Consider the following 21,855-nt stretch of genomic DNA (forward strand, 5'->3'; position numbering starts at 1 on the left):
TGCACAGCTGAAATCAGACAGGTCCTGTTTCTGCACTGACGATTAGTGGCAGAGACTGGGAATCAGAGCAATTAGATCTTTGCTGACTTTGGCTCTGGGATGCCAGGGAGGACACTCACAGCCATGCAGGGAGCTGCCAATTCCCACACCGTGCCAGTGTGGTGGTTTACAACCAGGTGCAGAGATGAAGGATGATCAGTCATCCCTCTCCACTGAACTTCACCTATGCTATGCACTCATCTATTGCCAGTTGGGTGGGGTTTGGTGTCTAGATCACTTCTTGCCTTTTCCTTCCCTTTAATCTGCCTCCCTCTCCCCATTACAGCCACCTGCCGGTGCACAGGTGATGCCAACCTTCACCACCATCAACATCAACCACATCATGCACTGGCCCCCAGAGATAGAGGAGGATGACGATGATGATCCTGGCTCGCCATGCTTGGAAGGAAAGGAGTGTGAGAGGTTCTTCTGCTGCATTGAGGACTGTCAGACAGGGATGTGGCGGGAGGGGAGGGTCCGCATCCACATCTCCCGCCTGGACTCCTACTCTCGCGTCTTCTTCCCCACTGCCTTCCTGCTCTTCAACATTGTCTACTGGATTGCCTATCTCTATCTCTAGCCCTTCTTTGTCCTCTGCTGGAATGGACTGGAGACCAGCAAGGTGGGCTTCTCAAGGAGCATAGAGAACAGCATCTCTTCTGTTGTAGTCAGCTGTCAGTCGGAACAATCCAACCTGGTGATTCCCTCTTCCTGCTCTCTCATCTCTTCTGAGAAGAACCAAACAGCTTTTTTTTAGCCTTCTAACATATCTTTTTAGAGAATCTACCCTTCCCAAACAGCCTCATCTCCAACACCACCAGCACTGTACTCCTTGTAAGATTGCCCAAAAACATCCTATTCCCATCTCAAGCATTAGGGATTTTGTCAAAAAAAAAAAACCTTAATGCATTTCACTTTTCCATCCAATCCTACTCCAAAATTCCACGGGAAATGAGGGCAAATGGAGTTTTCTGCATAGTTGTTAAGACTGCAAAGGAAATAAAGGAGATCTTATAGCTTCTGCACCACTTCCACCAGAACAGACTTTGTGGGTGCTAGAAGCTTGGAAAGGTCAGAAGGAAATGGTGTGGAAAAGGGCAGCAGTACAGCTTCTCACAGTAGCTGGGCTTGGCTAAAATGTTTTGAACCTGCCCAGACATCTGACAGTGGCACTGACAAGGATGAAGCAGCTGCAAGCCTCCACCAGCTCCCTGCAGAACATCTAGGAAGCATTCCTCATGGATCGCTCCGCTTGTTGTGCCAAGTGGCACCCGAGACATCCACCCACGGAGGCGTTGCTGATTCTCGTCAGATGGTGGCAAAAAGCACTTCACAAGTTTGCAGGGCCCGTCTGCCTCCCTGGAGCAGCCTCTTCAGGGCCCACAGTGACATTCTTTGCTTTGTGATCGGGATTTGGAGCGGGCTCTGCAGCTCACGTTGGGCATCACCAAAAGAGGGTGAAAGTCCTTGTGCTACAAAGGCCAGAAGTCTCCTGAGCCTGATATGAGGTTTTCTTAGGCCTGTCTCACGTGAGCTGGGCTCTCCTGTGCCATGCAGCACAGAAGGGCAGTGCTTTCCTGCACAGCAACACTTGTTGAAACTATCAGGTCTGCTGCACCCACCGGTGGTGGGAAGAGAGCATTCCTGCAGCTCAGATGCGTTCCTTTAATTATTTCTTTTTTTTTTTATAATTACATAAAATGACAGCCTTCACTAAGCCTGTATGACTCCTCCCAGTTGCCATCGATACTTGGCCCTTTTCCTCCCCAAATCAAGAAAGGGAGTGAGTTGTCCCTGATAGATTTCAAGGTCAGACATATTGAGATGGTTCCTTCTGATCCATCTCAAAGGGATAGAGAAATCCATAATGCAGTTTCAACTGGGAAGAAACTGCGTAGTATAGAAGAGGAAACTCAGGCCCAAGGTCCATAATATATAAACTGGCTGCCTCCCCATTTATACCAACTGCTGATGTAGCCCCCACCATGACTGTGAAAAACAATGGGCCATTAATAGTTACTTACTGTGTCAGTTAGAAACAAAGAAGACCTTTTTTTAAAAACAGCATGTTTTAGAAAAAAACTAGTACTTAAAAGACTTGTCATGAGAAGAAAGCCAGCATGGCTGCAGAGAAAAAGTTAGGAAAGGCTGGCTCACAGGACAGCTAACAGAGGCAGGAGGTTTTACATATTCTTGGAGAGCAATTTGATCTGGTTTAAAGACGGATTTTGACACTGTTAAATCTGATCTGAATAATGAAGTGTCATGTTTAATTCATTCATAAATACAGCCTTACCTTGGTTCCAGAGGAGCAGCTAGAGCATCTTATTAAGTATACAATAGTACAACAGTCAGCTAAGTATAACCTAATGGGGTCAGACCAGCAGAGCTCTGAAAGGGGAAATTGTGCCTGTCTAACCTGTTACAGTTCTTCTTTTAAAATACCAAGTAAGAGATAAAGGTTACTCAGAAGCATAATTTGCTTAGCTGCTCCGACAGCTTTTGAAAGGATGGAAAGAAATTATGGCGGGCGGTTCTAACTGAGGAAATTGATTTAGCAAAAGAATTATTAAGGAGGTTCTAATTAGAGGAAATTAACTGAGGAGAGGGGGGGGGAAAAAGAATTGTTAAGGAGGCTCTAATTAGAGGAAATTAATGTTTTAGAGAGACAGACACAGAGAGGGAGAAGTCTAAGAAAAGAATCAAAACAACTTCCAGACAAGGGGAGCTGCCGGGTGACAGTGCCGACTCCCAGCCGGGCGGGTGGATGTTCTGCTCCCGATAGCAAAGCGTTATTAGATGTAGCAACAGAAAAACCTCCTATGACTCAGCCCTACACCAACGGGGAGCTGGATTAAACAGGGTCCTGTGATCCCTGTCGGGAGCCAAAAGGAAAGAGCATCCTAGATTAAAACTGGCTCGCAGGACGGGCTCCGAGCGCAGGCTCTGAGCGAAGCCTGTCCCCGCGCTGCGGAAGGCAGCTGTTGGGGTGTGCGTGGGAGGGGACACCCCGTGGCAAACCAGGGCCCGGGCCAAGTATGCTCATTAACAGGATGGTGGCTCGAAAGGTGTGCTGGCAATGTGGGCTGCAGTGAACACAGGCAGCGAAACGTGGAAGCATCTGAGAAAGGGAGGGTGGAAGGGAAAATTTAACAGCCAAGTGCAAAGGAGTCCAAACATCTACAATTTGCTGTAACTTCAAAGCTCTGGGGAGCCTTGATGGACACAGGTGATTATCACTGGAGTACAGGCTTCAACCCTGAGAGCAGCAACTTGTTGAAATTAGACCTTTAACAGAATCAGCCAGGAGAGAAACAGGGTGTGCAAGAAACCTAAGAGGATGACAGGGACTCGGACAAAGAAGACTTGAAAGATTGTAAGATTTCACAAAAAAAAGATAAAGCCAACACACACCTAGGTAATTTAACCAATGATGGAGGATCTGACAGAGGAAAATAGCCTAGCGTGGGCTGCAGCACAAGGGAGCTGATTACTAAGGCTGGGGAAGGAGGAGGGAGGGGGCTTCTTGGCTTAGGGAAATCTGTGCCCATCATAAATAGCGCAATAAATAAAGGCATGAACAAATCCAATCATGTTCTGAAGTTTCTATAGTATCTCAAAAAAAGGAAAGCTACGAAAAGCCAAAAAGAAAAATCTGCCATTTTTTGGAATTACTGTGCAAAGCTCCAGTTTCCTGAAAAAAAGGTTCCCTGCTATCAGGAGGGAATCCAGCACACAGAGACATCCAGTAGCCATGTGCTGCCTGCTCAGCATGGCAGTGGGAATTGACCCCACTGGCCCCTCCTAGACTGGCATAAACCACCTGCCTTTCCCTGCATGCTGTACTTTCTGCCATCCTGCTGAAGTGGGTTATGGTACCCACAGTGTCTTTCAGCCCAGGACAGCTCTTGCCTTTTCACTGGTTCACTCCAGGGGACACTGCCCAAAAACATGGGCCTGAGTGCCCTGGGATAGAGACCCCTGGCTTGGGGAGAGGTGCCCGGCAAGCACAGATCACACCAGCCCACAAAGGAAGCACCTCTTGCCTCTCTCTGGCACACCATGTATCCCCCCAAGCTTTGGCAGATTCCAAAATGTTAAAAACATGAGGCGGTAAAGGATGGGGAGGTGAGGGAGGGAGAGAAGAGAAAGTTATATTAAGTCGTTACTTTTTATATTCCTAAAATACGTACATTATAATTTGTCTTCCCCTTAATGCCTCAGATTTATAGGCCCTGGGGAGATTGAATTTAAGGAGGATGAGTGTGGCCAAAAATGTTTTCAAGCTGTGCACTCCAGGGCACATAAACACTCCTGTCCAGTGTTCCCACCGGACTGGGTGAAGAAACCCAGGTACCCGAGGGAAACACCCTATTGCCTGCAGACCTTCAACAAAGTGTGTTTGGGGGAAAAAAATGGATTTTTTATTTTCTGGATTTTTTTTTTAAGGATTGGGCAAAAGCACATTGACTCAGTTTTCTGTCAGGGGAGTCTCAGGTGGTTGGGGTTTTTTTATTGTTGCTGTTGTTGATCCTCCACGTTGCTGCCTGGCATGATTTTACCCCTCTATCCTTGTTTTTTCCCCTCTCCCCACATCTTCCAGAAAAGTAAATAACAGAGTCCAGGCCCTATCTGTTCCAACTACACCTCTGGCACCACCTGAGGCCATATGACAAAAACAACAACACAGGATGGAAGAGATCGACCGGAGCCTTAATAGCTGCTGTAAACAGGTCGGCATAGCAACATCTCCAGAGAGAGCTCTCCATGGGGTCATTTCTATTCACTTTACAGCCCACTTGGGCTGCTAGAGTGGTATAAAAGGGACTCAGAAAAGCTGTTAATTAGGATTAGCAGCTTCAGGAACATGAAGCCACAGTGCTCTAAGCTGAGCCATTTATCTGAGAGAGCTCAGGCCTCTTGACTGCTTCCTGAAACAAGGCACGGGACACCACATGTCAAGGCAGACAACTTTGAAATCAGATGGCAGAGCCACCTGGTCATCTGCTGAATGGCACTGCAGGACTTCTCCTGTGGCCAGACCACCCTTTGCTGGACTCACGTGGCTGGCAGGTCCAAGATGCACCAGCCAGCTGTACAGGAGCAGGGCTGAAGGCACTGACCCATCTTATCAACACAAGTTCCACGTGGTCTGAAATCCACAGGGACTATGCTGGGTGCCCCCAGGTGAGGTTTTTGGATGACATATGTGCCATAACATGCCTGTAGAGGTCCAAGAGGAAGCAAACACTGTGGACAGGAGAGGGCAGCCATGGGTGTCAGACACAGACTCCATGGAAAAACAAGGCAGGGATTTTTCCCACCTTCTAGGATATGACTTTTATTCTGTTGCCATAAGCTTCCTGCCCTTCATCAGTTTGCTGCATGAAAGGTCCAAGGAAAGTCCATAACAGTGAAACCCATCTTTGCAGCAGCTTTTTATCACACCCATAGGTAAAACAGGCTGTAGGGAAAGGTTGAGTCATTGCCAGGCTGCCATTGGGCTGATCTGCATCTCTCAAGTGTTACTGACTCTGACAAACCTCCTAAGGCAACCTGACACCTCCCCTTTCCAAATATATGGTGCAACACAGATGTCTCCCTCACATTATTCTGCTTCTCTTGGTGTTTTCATCTCCGCAGGGTAAAACACTACCTGAATCAGAGCTGAGCTGAAGGCACAGCTTCCCATCTGGGACTGGAGTACTAGTTTCCTTGTGTACATCACTTTTCCTGGAGAAGCACATTAGGTCTGATCAAAGACATATGGCAACCTGGTTTTCAAGATCACAAAGCTCAGGACTGCTGGCAGCCACGCTCTCAGCTGTGCCCATCACAAAGGAAAAAGTCTTTTGCCATATGGACAGCTGGACCAGGTGCAGGCAGATCTGAAATACAGATGGGCCTATACTCTTCTCCCATTTTAGCCCCAGAAACTCCCAGTAGCCTCAAAGAATATATATATACAGCAGCAGAAACTCACCAGGGCAGAAAAACAGAAATCCCTACCCAAGAGTTTACAGTCAGCACCTTGAAGGTGGTAAGTACCTGCTGTGGTCCTTGCCATGAGAATATTCTATTACTCCTCTCCAGGAAATGTCCTTCACCAACCAACCCTTCTATCACAGAGCTCCAGTCAGCCCCTCACAGCATCCAACAGAGACCCAGAGCTCAGGGAAATAAGTCAAGACAACGTGTGAGAAGAAAAAGCTGCAGTAAGAATTCAGTAAGCTAGAAATATCACACCTCAAAATAACATGTACAATGCTAGGTGACTGAATCTCTGTAAGTGCATATGTTGGTGCTTTGGCCAAGCAGGTGGAATCATAGAATTGAAGAATAGTTTGGGTTGGAGGGGACCTTTAAAGCCCATCTACTCCAGTCCTCCTGCAATGAACAGGGACATCTTCAACTAAATCAGGTTGCTCAAAGGCCAGTCCAAACTGACCTTGGAGGTTTCCAGGGATAGGGCTTCTACCTGAATCTACCATTCTTTAATTTAAAACCTTTATTTTGGCACAAAAAGCAAAAGGAACCACACAACTCCTGTGGAACCATCTCTGCCCAACACCACCGGGGTATTAAAGCCTAACAGCTGAGTGGAGAAACACACTGAGCTCATTCAGGCATTTCTCATTAGTTTCCCAAGATTTCTCAATATTCTGCTACTCAATATATTCATCTGGCAGCAAATTAGAGATTAGGGAAAAGCGTCTCTCCCTAAATCATCCAGAGAACACAAAGCTACAAAGCAAAATCATAACAGACAGGGAAACTTCTTGTGAGTCATCCTCTTCCCTCCTTCCCCTCTCCCTTTGCAGCATTGCTGATAGCCCCGGGACTGTTCCAGGAGGCCTGGAACCAGAAGGTACCTATTCCTGCTGCAGGCACAAATCACTTCATTCCAGGGGAGAAAAGAGGATTTTTAAACATGGCCAGAAGAAAACAGCAATGGCATCTTTGTATCTCTCTACTTTGAGCACCTGGTACATGCTCTTCTGAGATTGATGGCCCAGATATGCCAAATGCATGAAATGAAACAGCTGTCCTTTCCCAAAAGACCCACCATCATTCCCAATAAGATCCTCCTGCCCCGCCCTCCCAAAAAAAAGAACACCAAACCAACAACCAAACAAAATAAACCAAACAAGGGGATTCGTCAAAGAGAACACAAGAGCAGTTGGTTGTTGAAAAATAATCCAGGGTGGCTACATAATGAAAGAAAATGAATCAAATGAAAGAAAAATTGTCTCATGTCTGTAGAACAGAGAGCATGTTTTTGTCAAACCTTCAGATCCACCTGTCCCAGCTACAAGGCATTTTCAATGGCACTGATTTTGCTGTATCCTACCATATATTTCAAATTATGGCTTGATCACCAACTTTTGCTGCTCAAAAGAAAAAAAAAAAAAAAGATTAAAACTTGCTGTAGGCTGATACATTTTAAAGAACCATTTCTGATTTCTTTGGCCAAATTTTCAGAACAAATACATTTGTCCTTGAGATAAGTTTTATTTGATCTGCATTGATATTCACAAAGTAACCCACTTCTCCCTGGCTGAAGAGACTGAAATGTTTGCTACAGAGACTCCAGTTAAGCCATTAATAAATGTTGCTGGGTTTAGGGGTTATAGGGTCAGCATTCCATGTGGACTATAGGTAGCCAACATTTCTACAGTGTTTAGGACCTGAATTTAAATTCAGTACCAGTATATATGTATATATTAGGGGGAAACTTGGCAAGTTGAAACATAGTTCAGCATATTTTTAATGTGGTTTTCTCACTGTGTTCTTCATCTCCCAGGAAACCTCTGAATTTAGTTTAAGGGGAGATCCAAGTAGGACCAGCATACCTAATCTGAGGAAACTCTTTCACTTCCATTTGCTGCACAAAAACTTCAGGCTCATGTAAAGGAATTACTTGTTGGCTCCTACAGCTCCCCCAGTTATTACAGTCCTTGGCCTTCAGCACATTTTATGTTGATTAATTCCAGTGGTAGGTCCATGTGTGGACTTGCCAACATCATTATTGGACTCAGTAGCATGAATCTCTATAGCCATAAAAAGCAAGACCACCAAGAACTGTCACCTCTGCAGCTGAACCAGTGGCATAAAGTTCTCCTACGTGCTACAAAGATGCATAACCAAGTTTTAACTGATCTTACAGAATCACAGCTCACAGCATGCTACACATTGATCCCCATCCTGCATTTGCTAAAGCAATAGAAACATATAGTTTGGAACCATTGGGATCCAAAAGTACATAATATTGAGTCTACACAGGCCATCCCACCCGTGAAAAGATGGATAAGAAGCAGTGAGGTCCAGGCATGGAACTCCAGAAAGAGAACTCCGTGAACTCAGCCTGTCCCTGCTGTCTGCTGCCTTCTTTCTGCTCTCTGATTTATTAAATCAAGGCTACTGCCCTTGCAAACAGGAAATCTATGTTAAGTGATGTGCAGAAACCATCCAAAGACACAGGAGGTTGCTCACCCTGTTTGTTCCCTAAGCCACACACACACAAACACAAACACACTCTTTTTGACACCAACTGCCTCCTGCAGCAACAGCTTTCACCTGCTGACTGTCCCAGCTCCTCTCCAGGGGAGAGATTGTCTCTGGGACTCTTGAAAACACCAAGTGAGGAGCAGAGAGGTTTGTTTGTTGGAGTGTATGGGGCCTGCTGGCTTTTACCATTTCGGACAGCCAGAGGTCCAGGCTGTCCAGGAACTAGGGTCCCAAGGGAGCAGAAATGCATTTGGCTGAGGCATGCACTTACAGGAAGAAAGAAGAAAAGCAGAGTATGAGTTTAGAAGTTTTGCTCAGAGAGGCAGGTGAATGCAGGTAAGTCACCTGCTCTCACATCAAAGTTCGTGACTTTGGATGGGGGGAAAAAAAAATCCAAAAATAAAATAGGTTTTCGGCCACCTAGAACTGTGTTGGAACAGAAACAATTTCTCTCTGTGATCAGATTCTAGAGCAAAGCCAGAACTCTCCTCAGAAGATCAGACTCTTTGTTGGCAACTTAAAACAGACTATGAGGATAAAGCACAGGGACCTTGCTTTCAAGCAATTAAAAAGCCTCCTGACCCCAAGCCACCCCTACCAGCTCGCTGTAATATTTCCCAGACCCAAGCCTGGCCAGAATAAGTCAGTGGCTCCTACCCAACAATTTTCATCTGCAATGGATGCAGTTGAAACTTTCTCCAGAGACCTCCTGTAGCTGGGAGCAGGTCTCCTTCCCTGCAATCCTACTGCTCACCCACACAGGGCCCCAGGAGATGACCTTGTACCTCTGCTGCATTCAGACATCCTGCTATAGATGGCCCCTGAAGGGTCTGGATTGGAGAGTTAATGACTAAACTGAGTCACTGAGACCCCGTGTTAGGTAGTCCAAAAACAGCATCAACCCCTTCGTCCATACAAACAGCCTCCAACTTCTCCAGGGCAGCCAGGACACAGCCAAGCTTTTCCTGGGCCCTGAGGTGGGAGAGGGTCCATAGCAGGACCTGCTCTGTGCCTCCTCTCCTCCTCTCAGGGACTGCTCGTTGTAAGGGCAGATTATTATACTGCAAAATTTATTTTAGCCAAAACTGGGAAAAGTAATGAAAGCAAATGCAACAGCTCAGAAGGAATCAGAGGAGGATTAGACACTTATATGAATAAGAATAGCTTCTGTGCTTTGACTTGCTGTGATAAAAATAATAAGAACCTCCGTTTTCATGCTCCAGGGCAGAAACCTGATCTCTGAACAAGGTGTTAGAAATAAATCTCCTCTCCCAAGAGTAGTCCCCAACTGTCCAGGCCACAGCACAGGGTTTGGTGATGTCTAGTAGCCACTGCTAGGCACAAAGCTGGCTGGAAGCCCCTGGGCTTGTTTGGGAGCTGCTGCAGCCGGGAGGGAGTGAGAGGGGTTGTGATGTATCAGATGCAGATGAAACAAGCCCATCGCTCCCTTTTCCCTTTGCATTTCCTTCCTAAATCTTAGTCCCTGAGAGATCAGTGAGTTTGTGTGCTGGATTCCAGGGATCTCCTCACTTGCTCTGGTTTGGTTCTCTGCAGAGATGGATCACTGTCACCCCTTGCCTCCTGTGCCCCCCCAGGCTGAGCCTTTAAGCGATAATGGCCTTAGCCCCAGCTGATTAATAAACTGGCTTGAGGCTGTTGATCTCTTTGGACCATTAAACCTTTCCCCAGCAACCAGGCATTAATCCCCCCAAAAGTCTGCCCAGATGAGGTTGTTGTTGGCCCCATCAATCCTTTTTAAGGCCCTCAATTTGCAGAAGAAAGGAGCAGGGAAGGGGGGTGGGGGGACAGTCTGCCTTTGTCAGGCAGTGCCATCTGTTCCCCCGGGTTACAGACAGCTAAGCCAGCCCCTGCATGCCAGAGCTTAGTGCTTCCCCCCAGGTGAGGGCTGTCCCCCTGCAGCACAGACATCCACCAAAGAGCAGGACAGCACTGCACCAGACAGCTGGGGGATTAAGAAAGGCCAGGAGAAAAGCTGACATTTGTTTCCTTAATTGCAATGCCTTTGGCTGGGGACAGAAGGCACCTGCACACGCAGCTACCTTTGGAATACCTGCCAATATCTTTCAGAGATGCTTTCAAACAAACAGGTCTAGGACATGAATTACCCAGAGCATTGCTATCTATAGGCCTGAGCAAGTCCCCTTGTCTTCTCAGCTTCTCTTTCTAATTCAAATATTTTCATTATTGAAACACTCCACATCTGCAGCCAGAAGACCGGATTTGCCTTAATGTTGGCTCAGGGAAGTGGAATTGCAGCCACCCAGTCCACAGCCTCCCCCCTTTCAGCCTCTTCCCCCCTTGTCAGCACACTAGCCCTGATTATCTTTCCTTAGCTCTTCCAGGACATTTCATATCCTTAAATCTCATTACCCTGAGCCATGCTTAGAGGCTTGGAAGGAGGATGGTGGCAGCAGAGGTGTCGAACTCCACCTGCCGCTGATGGTGGCAGCATGGAAATCGCATCTGCAAAACCACAGTCCAGCGTTTCTGGATTTTAACCTAAAAACTCACAGCTATTTTTTCCCCTCCCCTGTCACTGAAAAGTTGCAGCTTTTGAACTCTGGGTTTTATGTCCATGCGGGGTTTTAAAACGAATGACTGGTGCATGTTTAAGATCAGGTTTTATAGATATGAGGTCGTATAAGCCTGTCAGCTGGAACAGAGCTACATTTGTAGCTGCACACAGAGCAAACTGTGCCCCAGTCTGGTCTGTGCTCCTGCATATTGCAGTGCTGTTAATGGTCTGCTGGAGCAGCCAGAGAAGGGAAAGGAGTGAGGGATGATGCTGGTACACAACTCATGCTATGGACAACAGCTTTCTTCTGCTGCTGGTTGTATGAAGGATGGCTGCTGTTGAAGCCCAGAAAAAAATAGATTCAAAATTCAAGTTGGGAGCTTGACTTAACCATGATGCCACTGCTCCCACAGCACACCCAAAAGGGGTAATGAGAGGGCAAACCTCTGGCACTAGCACAGCTTAGAACAGGACATCTCCATTCTTGGCCAAAGAGTTGGTCAGTGCTATGCTTGTGATTAGACTTCCCCATGTCTGTGCCAGTGTTGCTTTGTGTCCCTGTGCCTCAGCTGCCTCACCTATAATTTGGAAATTACCCTGTCAGTTCTGTCCTTTCAGTGTAAGACTTCTTATACCCCAACAACACCTCCCAGGAGCTGCAGGAGACACTCCAGAGCAACCTGGGTTTGCCACAAAAAATGTCTTACCTTTAACAAGTAAAACTTCCACACATCCTCATCAGAGGTCCTGGTTATGCTTCTTTGCCACCAGCACAGCCCATGGCATGCCTGAGTGCACCACCAGATGAATATGAACATGACTTTTGGGAAATGATTTTGGCTTTGGCAATGGCTTGGCTGGTGCTGAGTGCACCAAGTATAGCCAGCAACAGCTGGACTCCACAGGGAGTGGGGGAAAAAGAAAACAACCACACACACATGCAAAAATCATCAGTCAGGCTCCTTTTAAATGATTAATGCAGTGCACAGTGAAAGGCTTTCCAGCTCTCAAATCTTCACATGATTATATAAACCTTAACTCATTCCAGCTACAGAGGACCCGTGTTTGTTTGTGGGCATTAACAGCTGCTGTGGTGTTATAATTAGAACAGAGAATGAGGAGTCCCATGGGGAAACAGAGGAAACCCCAAATTGCTCAAGTCATTTAAACATTCAGGGAGATAAAACACTGCAGAGAGGTTCTGGAGTGAGCAGTGCTCGAGGGAGGGAGGGGTTACAGCCACCACAAAAGTTGTTTCTGCTCTCTTGGGTCCATACAATTAATTATGGTTATTAATTGTTTAGGATGCTACAGTAATAATTAGTGCTATAATCATCTCAGCCACTGAAATCATATAATCACAGAATGATTTGGGTTGGAAGGGACCTTAAAGATCATCTAGTCCAACCCCACTGCCATGGGCAGGAACACCTTCCACTATCCCAGGTTGCTCAAATCCCATCCAGCCTGGCCTTGGACACTTCCAGGGATGGAGCAGCCACAGCTTCTCTGGGCAACCTGTTCCAGGGCCTCCCCCATTCCAGGGGAGAATTTCTTCCTAAGGTCTGATCTAAACCTGCTTTCTGTCAGTTCAAAGCCTTTACCCCTTGTCCCATTTGTAAATGTCCTTGTCCAAAGTCCCTCTCCAGCTCTTTAGGTACTGAAAGGGGCTCTAAGATCTCCCTGCAGCATTTTCTTCTCCAGGCTGAACAATCCCAACTCTCTCAGCCTCAGGACAGGTGCTCCAGCCCTCTCATCATCTTCACAGTCTTCTCTGTGTTTGCTCCAACAGAAAATATCCCCTTCCCTCCCCTGGAGATCCAACAGGACCTCACAGACTCCTGTGCAGTCCCTTGACTCCCTGCCCGTGCTCTGGGAGTCCCCACTGCACCCTTGGGAAAGCAAAGGCTGGTGGTCCTAGCAGGGAGAAATGATCACCCCAGCCAGGGCCCCCCACCCTCCAGACACATGAACAAGGGCCCGGGGTGGAGGGCAAGGGGGGCTGCTCTCACATGGGACAGTAGCAGGGAGCAGGTGGTTTGGATGCTGCAGTTTTCCCGGGAAGACACTCTGGGTGCCAGCATGGAGTGGGAAGGGACCTGCTAAACCAAAGCCTCTCTGGGGGCAATGGGGATCTATGGGTGCTCCTGCTAGCCCTGTTCCCCAGCCCTCTCTTGGGCATCTCTCCAGGAAGAACTTGCATGTGACTCCAGACTGATCCCTAGAGAATGGCTTTCCCTAAATTCATCCCCCTTTTTTGTGCTGGTGAGTCCCACAGCCTGTTCCAGGAGTGCTCACATTCACAGCATGCAGCTGGGTTTTCTCCCTCTGTTCTCCCTGGCTCTGGACACCATGGGCCAAGAGACACCTGAGGACTGAGGACCTTGATCTGATGTGAGAGGTTTTGCTTCATCTGAGGGTGTCTCAACAGAGTTCACTTCCCATGCCACAGCCTCCCACCTCCATCCACCCATCCCAGAGGAAAGGTCCCCTCCAGCCCCACTTCTTTCCATCACATCAAGTGGCACCTCATGCATAGGGATTTAACAAAAAAATTAACATATTTTCCAATGCCCACACCCTGCAGAAACACCAGCAGACTCACACCATCAAAGAAATAACTCTGAAACCCAAGAATCAACTCTTCTTCTCCACATCCAGCCTCTCCTTCATCCCCTAGGCAAATCCTGACTGCTGCTCACAACATCCAGGTCCCCTCTGTGACCCATCAGGCCACACTGCCCAGCCTCCTGGGGTCTTGTGTAATGGGGGAAGTGTCAGAGATCAGAGACAAGAGACCAGCAACTGCAATATAAAAGCAAACTGAATAATTAAAGAGAGGAGCTGTTCCTAGCAGAGAACAAAATGAAAGAGTTGTGTGATTTGAGCAGAAGTGACCTTTACACTTCATTACAAGGAGGTAGCGTCCTTATAGGGTTATTAATATTTCCAGCTGAATTAGCTTGGGTTAAAAATGGCTCAAAGGAATGAAGAAGGAAAGGGAGAGTGCACAAAAATACATCATTCTGTCTTTTTCTCCTCCTCTTTTTACCTGTTTTTTTTTTTTGTGATTTGTTGACTCGAAAGCAGAAGGGCTGATTCCCCTTCCCACAAAACATCTTCCCACTTTCATCAATGGGGGTGAACTGCTCAGCACCCTTTACTCCATCCAACTGTGGGGGCATTTACACCCTTCACAAGGGACAGACAGACATCCCTCCTCCCAAACAGAGACAAAGCCAAGGCCTTCACTAAGGTTATTTTAGCAGAGGACAGACCACACAAATGTTACAAAGAACAGACAGAAGTTCCTACACACACAGACACTTTTTCCCTCAATGTGCACACAGAAAAGGACCTTCACTTCAGCAGGTCTCAGCAGATGCAAGCCCACACAGCCTTACAAAAGCATGACTGTCAATAATGTCCCAAAGCACTGGGTGAATTAAATGAGCAAAGCTGAACTTGGCAATCTAAACCTAAATCCAAGCTGCAGTTTTGCTGCTCAGAGCCTCGAGGTGTACACAGTTGTGCTTTTTGCTCAGATCTCTCAGTCTCACATTAGTCTCATCACCAAGTTTGTGGATGCAAAAGCATCTGCTACCTTGATAACACATCCAGACACCTGGCTGCTTCTCCACAAGCCTGACCTAAACATTTTCTTTTACTGCCTCTCTCTGCCCAGCAATAACAGACATCAGGAAAACCCACCACAGCAAACAGAAGAAACACAAGGTGTTGCAGGTGCACATCAATAAGGAACGAGGGTGCAGTGGTGGATCCTGCAATCAGTCTCAGGGGCTGCATCGTTTCCAAAGTGGTTCCTTCCACACCATCCTTCCCAGAGGCACAGCAGGCTGCCTTCCCCTGCTCCACTTGTGGAGGGGCCTCTTGCAAATTTAATGCAGGAACACAAACCAAGTAAAGAGTTCAGGCTTTTGAAGTGATCATGAAATGGACATAGTGGCAGCTGCTTCTCCTCCAATGGCTGCTGAATCACATCCCCTCACTTATTTATAGGGCTCCCCAGGGTGCTTGCAGTCGAGTCGATGACAAATGCCAATGAACATCCACTCTCACCCCCACAAGGTGTTGTTATCCTGGCTGGAAGGGAGATGCAGAGCGAGGAAATAACACACCCTCAGCTGCTCCAGACGGATGTAACTGAGGCAGGCAGAGGACCCAAGACACCTCACCGGCTCCAGGATCACCTGAGTGCTCTTCCCAACAAATGCTCTCACCCTCCAATGTTCATTACCCATGTCCACTACTAAACCCCACAGTTTTTGATACCATCTTCTCTTTGATAAAGGGCGATGCTCTTATTACCACAGTAGAGAGGACACTGATGCTCAGATTAAGCCAAGGCTCACCTGGGTTCTGAATCGAGCAGGAGATGGAGGTCACAATGCTGATACTCCAGAGGGAGAAGCAGAAGTAGATGTTGAGATCAAAAAATCAACCAAAATTTTCCCCTTATTGGTCAAGACCATCACACAGGGGTCAGACAGTGACCAGTTCCGAGGGAGGAAGCTCAGACTTCGCCTGGCTGTTGTGCTAGGAGAAGGCATGAACCTGAAGGAAGAGGAAGGAAAAGGCTGGAAAAGGTAGGAGTACCTTTCAGGGACAGCAAAGGTGAACTGTACCGCCTTGTTCTGTCCATAAGAGCATCCCTGCCAGGTGATTCCACCCGGGCTGTGCTGCAGAAGGAAGAGATCATTTCTCTTGCCACAGTGCCAGTGAGCTCTCTCTGGGTGCATCCACAAACTCTGGTGCTGTACAGCTGACAAAAGCAGGGGTCAGCCTGCAGGATCTCCATTATCAGCGATGATTCACAGGCCAAGGAGATCACAGCTTGCCTTGTAGATGTCACTGGGACCTGGCAGGCAAGGCAAAGCATCTTATTTATAAACTGGCACAATTTATAACCACTGGTATAGTCCACACAGGAGCTGCTGCCTGCTTTCCAGAACAGAATGACTCTAAATGGTGCATAAGGCTGCAGGACCCTTTCACAGGGCTCTCTCTAGCTGGGAAAGGTCCACCTGGGCAGGTGTGCGGAGCCCTGTCTCTCACTCACAGCCATACCAGGGCTGGGCCCCTCTTTCACAGGCTACTTGGTGTCAGTGACACTGTGCTGCTGTGGCTGGTTATTTATTGAAGTCTTTGCTCACACATTAAATCTGAAGTGGCTGTTTGGACTAGACATGCTTTCTGTGAAAACTTTCACAGGGGCTGAAAAAGCAGTGGGATTTACCAGGAACACTCCAGCACTTGTTCCAGTGCAATTCCAGATGGACCCAGGAAGTCAGGGAGCTGCTCTGCAAGGGAAGCTTGGATCTCTCTGGAGCTTCTGGGATGAAAATCTCTGAGGTCTGACTTGGGGTTGAGCTCAACTTTTTTTAGCCAACCTATGACTAATCTGAAAGGACTAGAGGCAGCAGCAGTCCCACACAACTGGCTGAGATCCACTGGGAAATGCAACTGTGGAGCAGTGGGGAGAAAAAGAGAGAAGAGTTAGGAAGAGGAGATAAGAGGTGCAGAAGACTCCTTGCTAATCTCAACAACCAAGTCCCACTTTAACTCTGCTAACACAGAAAGCAGTAACAGCAGTAGCTCATCATCTGAAGACTGTGACATGAAATTTATCTTTTTTTCATTGCTTTCACAGCAATTTTGCACTGTGTTTGATAGCTGATGTGCATATCCAAATTCATGCAGCCCTACCACCCCTCTCCCTCTGCCTACTCGCACTCACCCACGCTCTTCTGCGTGTGACTCAGGATGAAAAGGGATTTAGAAAGATGCAGGGAACGTTTACAAGCCACCCACTGCTTCACCCTCAGCCTGGATGGCCACATTAGCACCTCCAGTTGACATTTCAAGGCAAATCCCTGGGACAGGCATTTCTTCTGTCCCCAGTACAGACAGGCACAGAGCAAAGCTGTGTGGGGTCTGCCCCGGTGTTTACTGTTGGCTGGGTGTTGCAAGGCTGGATTTGCTTTAAGACAAGGCAAGTTTCCCGACTTCTTGCTCAGTGCCTTGCCCACAGGCACTATCAGTCCAAGAGTGGTCACTGCAGCAGACCCCAGAGACCCGCTGAATATTGGTCTCATGATCAGGAGGTACCTCGGTCACCCTGGGGGGTGCAGGAGGGTGGGAGGCGTTTGCAGAACAGCCACAGCCTGTCCTGTTTTGGAGCACCAGTTAAAACCAGGATTGTGTGAAAGTACGGGCTTTTTCTGGGCTGGTCGAGCGAGGTGTGAAGGCTGGAGTCTGTGAACTCTTCAGCAAAAATTCCTGCAGCACAGGGGCACTGGTGCAGGTTCCACCAGCACAGAACGAGTAGCCAAAAATCCCCCGGCAGCAGCTGTCAGGGACTGACTGGGGACGAGCTAACCACATTTGGGTGACAAACTAAAGCCAGTCTCTCCCCTTAACACGGCTGTTGAGAAGCCATTTAGGGGAGTGTGTCACCACTAACATCATCCTGTTTCCATGGAGACCAGATTAACAGAACAGTCGAGAGAAGCTGCACTCCTAATCTCTCCCAGAGAAAAGAGCTTGCTGATACAAGAGACTTTAAAACATCTTTAATCCAAACTCAGGGTTTTCCTTTCCATGTTCTCTCTAATCCTTCTAAAAGGTTACCAGCCCCTTCCAACCCTGAGCCCAGCACAATAGCATCATGCAGTGCAGTCACCCACAGCCTCTGCAGTGCCTTGCTAAAATAAAATCTGCCATCTCTCTCTGCAAAAGTTTGGCTGTCCTAAAAACAATAGTTGCCCCAGCCCATCATGTGCAAGGGGCCTGCAAAATGATGTCTGCCTTGGTGCACTCAGCCTTTCTGGAGATGGAACTAGGCCCTGAGAACACAGATGGAGGCACCTTCCTCCATCAACACAAAGATCCAGCTCCTGCCTTCTGTATTGCATGAGACACTTTTCATTGGCTTTTTTCCCCCTGAGCTTTTGCCTTTCCTGTCTAGCATCCCAAACAAAAGCAGATCCCACAGGAGCACTGGATAGTTTGCCCAGTGGAATGGTTCACTGCAGTTACAGTGAACCATTTAACTTAAGGATTTACAGAACCACTGAATGGTTTGGGTTGGAAGGGACCATAAAGCTCCTCTACCTCCAACCCCCCTGCCATGGGCAGGGACACCTTTCATTAATCCAGGTTGCTCCAAGGCCCATCCAGCCTGGCCTTGAACACTTCCAGGGATGGAGCAGCCACAGCTTCTCTGGGCAACCTGTGCCAGGGCCTCCCCACCCTGACAGTAAAAAATTCCTTCCTAATATCTAATCTACATCTATACTCCACCTCAAGGTCATTCTTTGTCAAAAATCCCTCTCCAGCTCTCTTTCCCAGGGGAACCTCCAGACCCCAAATTCAATTCTAGTTTGGGAGGCAGGAGCACAGTTAGCATATCTGTAATTCCAGCAGCCCTGCAAATTTAAGTACAGCAGAATGAGGTCAACTTCCCCTTCAGATCTTTTTGGCTTTGTCTGTCCTTTTACTGATGGACAATTCGTATCTCCAAATGCTTCAAGAGTTCCCCCACCCTCCCTGCCCATCCAAGGCAGGCACCTGCATTTTCACACCACCAGGCAAGGTCTTTGCCAAACAGCTTTGTTGATTATTTTTTTTTCCAATGGGATTCATGCTGATTAAGCCTCATCTACTCCTCTAAGACTCCAGGCAGGTGGGACACTGCACACAGCCCTTTATGCTCTCCATCAAGGGGCCACTGAATACCACAGATGTGGCTCATACAGAGCTCCAGCTGTGCTGAGTCAGAGCCATTTGGAACAGCTCTGTCTGCTGAGCTGAACAAGACATCAAGGGCTCTGCCACCTTCCTGTTGCTTCCAGAAGTTAAAAGAAATTTAACTACTTGCTTTTTCTTGCTTTTACCCCCAAAAGCTTGTCAGGAGGTTCCTGACAAAGTTTGACAGCGCCAGAACGACGAAGAAGGAGTCTGTGTGACTGGGAAAGTTCAGTTCAGTCTCAATGTCGTTCCTGCTGCTCTTGCCAGAGGGGTTGATGATGTTCTGAACATCTGGAGGTTCGCCCCAGAGGGCTGGAGCTTGTAAATCAGCTGGTAAAGCACAAGGTTTACCTGAGTCAGCCCTCTGGCCCTTCCCTGGGATCAGATCCTCCATGTGCTGAGGTTTCTCTTGGCAGACAATACATGTGCCAGCCTGAAGCTTCCCAGAAGCTCTAACACAGGCACAACATGTGTCTGGAAAGGGCCAGGCTGAGCCACATCTGTGTCCTACAGCTGTGAGCAACGAAGGGTTAGTCTCCTCTCTAGGCTCTGAAAGCACATCTCTGAAGCACCAGACTTTCTGTTCAGCATCTCTGACTTCAGATGAGAGCTCTGCTGTGGGATAGAGCTGGTGTGTGGGATAAGAGCAGAACTAAACACAGGATATTTTGGTGCAGGGTTCCCTACACCCACTTCCACTGTCCTTCTCTGACTCAAGGGGCCCTGCTGTTCAGTTCATGGCTGGGCACGGTGGCTGGAGGTCAGCAAAAGTAGAAGCAAGGGGTAAGTTAAAGCAGAGTGCTGCAAAGGCTGTGTTTATAGCATCTGCAGCTACAGGGGATTGATTTTTTTTTTTCTTTTTTTGGTTGGTTGGTTGGTTGGTTGGCCAGATGATCAGCTCCTGGACTCTGCCTTGGATCCACAGCCGCTCTGGGTCAGACAAACAATTTCATCCCCTCAATCTCACCCCTCCAGCTGGTCTCTCTGAAAACATGATGCCCAGAACAGAAGATAAAATTGCAGAATATTACTATTCTGCAGTTTTCTATTATTAAAGTTTTGTGCAAACAGGTTGTACTGTCACCACCAAGGCCACGTCTGGAGGCCCAGAGACCATAATCAAGGACTTCCAGGGAGGACGATCTGCAGCCTGTGAGTGTCTCTTTGGCCAGCACCACCCTGCATCTGCCCCTCAATCTGCCACCCTGGGGCTGTCAGGGGGAGTGTGGGTGAGAGGAGGGGTAGGGAAGGAGCTGGGCTGAGCCCACCACACAGGTAGAGGAGATGGCAGCTGCCCTCCTCCCTGCAGCTTCCAGGCAGGGTTTGTCCTGGCAGAGCAGGAGCAGCTCGGGCAGAAGGGATCGAGGTGCTCACGGTCACGGGGCACCTTGGACGTTCCCTCCCACACGTGGGATGGATGCTGGGGGACAGCAAGAGGGACCAGCTTTGCTGACTCGGCCCCGGCTGTCGGGCCTGATGTGTCTCCAGCAGGATCTGTCACGCTCCACCACTGTGGATTGTTTTTGCTGGCGGGCAAGAGCTCAGCAATGGACAGGCAACCAGGGGGAGGGGAGCGGGAGGAAGAGGGGGCAGATGAGATAAATAGGTAGTGTGAGGATAATAAAGGAGGACAGCTGGCCTAGAAAACTCAAAAGATAAATCAGCAAGGAAAAAAAAAACCCAAAACTAATTCCCAAGTGTGCGGTTCCTGCTGAGCCCACGGGACAGAGGCACCTCTTAGCACCCACCGTGAGTCCTGGGCGTTCAGGGGGCCAGCACCCAGCCATGGCTGGCAGCTGCCAGAGCCCTTTACATGGGGTGGTTTGGAGCCAAGGAAAAGCAGCTGGACACGTTGTTTTCTCCATGAGCAGGGGACCCGTTTCGTGGGACCAGGGCGGCTGCTCCATCTGCAAGGCACTGTGCTGGCAGCACAGGCTCATCAACCCGGGCCGTGCCACGCCTCTGCATCCTTGTGGGATGCAACCAGGGCTGAAGCAGACCAGCAGGAACTTGTCTTTGCCTCTTTACTCCAGCATTTTCCCTACATGGACATTATTTGAGACTCTCAACCCCACCAAAGGAGCAGGGCGAGAGTCTCTGTACTGCTTTAGTGCAGTGCTAAACCCCACAGAGCTCTGTGGAGGCCAGAGATGAGGGCTTTCCACCCTCTACCAGCATGTCTACACTGAAAGCAATACACCAGCAGTCACCAAAGCAACTGAGGCTAAAGGACTTTTTATCATTTTTTCATCATTCAGGTCCCCTGATGCACCACAGCACGAGATGCAGGAATATCATAAGCCTCCTCAGGAGCAAAGAAACCACAAAGTGCACCCTACTGACCTGAGCAGAATCTCACAGGAGGTCCGTGGCCCAGACAGAAAGTCAAACCTGTGTCTCAGCTGAGCGTTTTTTCTGTGCAAATGAAGCCGGCACGCAAACACACAGCACTGGGGCTTTCACAGATGCCATCAGCAAGCAAAGTTTTCCAAAGACGGAGGGAAAGTTAGAGCAGAACGAAACACGGGACCAGGAGCAGACCTTGCTTTCCAGGTTGACAGAAAAAGCAGGGAGGCACTGAAAAAGAACACAGAGCACAGCTTTCATCCCCTTCCAGCCACCCTGTCCACGAGCCTCTCTCCCAGCACGGGAAAGGCAGCTCACGCTTAATCCTCCCCACACATACTCGCACCCCTCCCTTCGGTGCCTGGAGCCTGACTTGGAGAAGGGAAAACAGCCGCTACAAAGTCAAAGCTAAGTGGCAGCTTCTCATTTACCCGGCTCTAATTGCCAGCTGAGCAGCCGGTTAATCTCCCAGAACGTGCTGTGATAAGGGTGTTGCTGAGTCCCCGTAATTGCTTAAGAGCTGCCATCGAGGATGTCGGGAATTGCCCAATTATTCTCCCTAGTTTCTCCACACCCCACATTCCCCTCACCCCCCTCCAAGTTTTTGTGAATTAGCAAAGAGCTGCTTTTTTTTTTTTTTTTTTTTTTTTTTTTTA

The 21,855-nt window shown here is 48.3% G+C and overlaps 1 protein-coding gene and 1 long non-coding RNA gene across 2 annotated transcripts in view; one reads left to right on the top strand and one right to left on the bottom strand.

Moving 5' to 3' along the window:
* The window catches only part of GABRE (gamma-aminobutyric acid type A receptor subunit epsilon), a 35,987-nt gene extending 32,358 nt beyond the window's left edge, over window positions 1-3,629 (top strand). Inside the window, exon 9 of the mRNA XM_064669609.1 lies at window positions 326-3,629. Within this exon, the coding sequence (XP_064525679.1) occupies window positions 326-619 (294 nt within the window). The 3' untranslated portion in view covers window positions 620-3,629. The remainder of the gene's footprint in view (window positions 1-325) is intronic.
* LOC135421310 (uncharacterized) lies at window positions 2,105-21,847 on the bottom strand. The gene is made up of 3 exons (XR_010433961.1): window positions 21,631-21,847; window positions 21,197-21,430; window positions 2,105-15,962 (listed from the first exon to the last, which is right to left on the bottom strand). It is a non-coding gene; the product is annotated as an uncharacterized LOC135421310 (long non-coding RNA).
* Between the last annotated feature and the right edge of the window lie 8 nt (window positions 21,848-21,855).

This window comes from Pseudopipra pipra, chromosome 13 (assembly GCF_036250125.1).
Source record: "Pseudopipra pipra isolate bDixPip1 chromosome 13, bDixPip1.hap1, whole genome shotgun sequence".
Classification (NCBI taxonomy): Eukaryota; Metazoa; Chordata; class Aves; order Passeriformes; family Pipridae; genus Pseudopipra; species Pseudopipra pipra.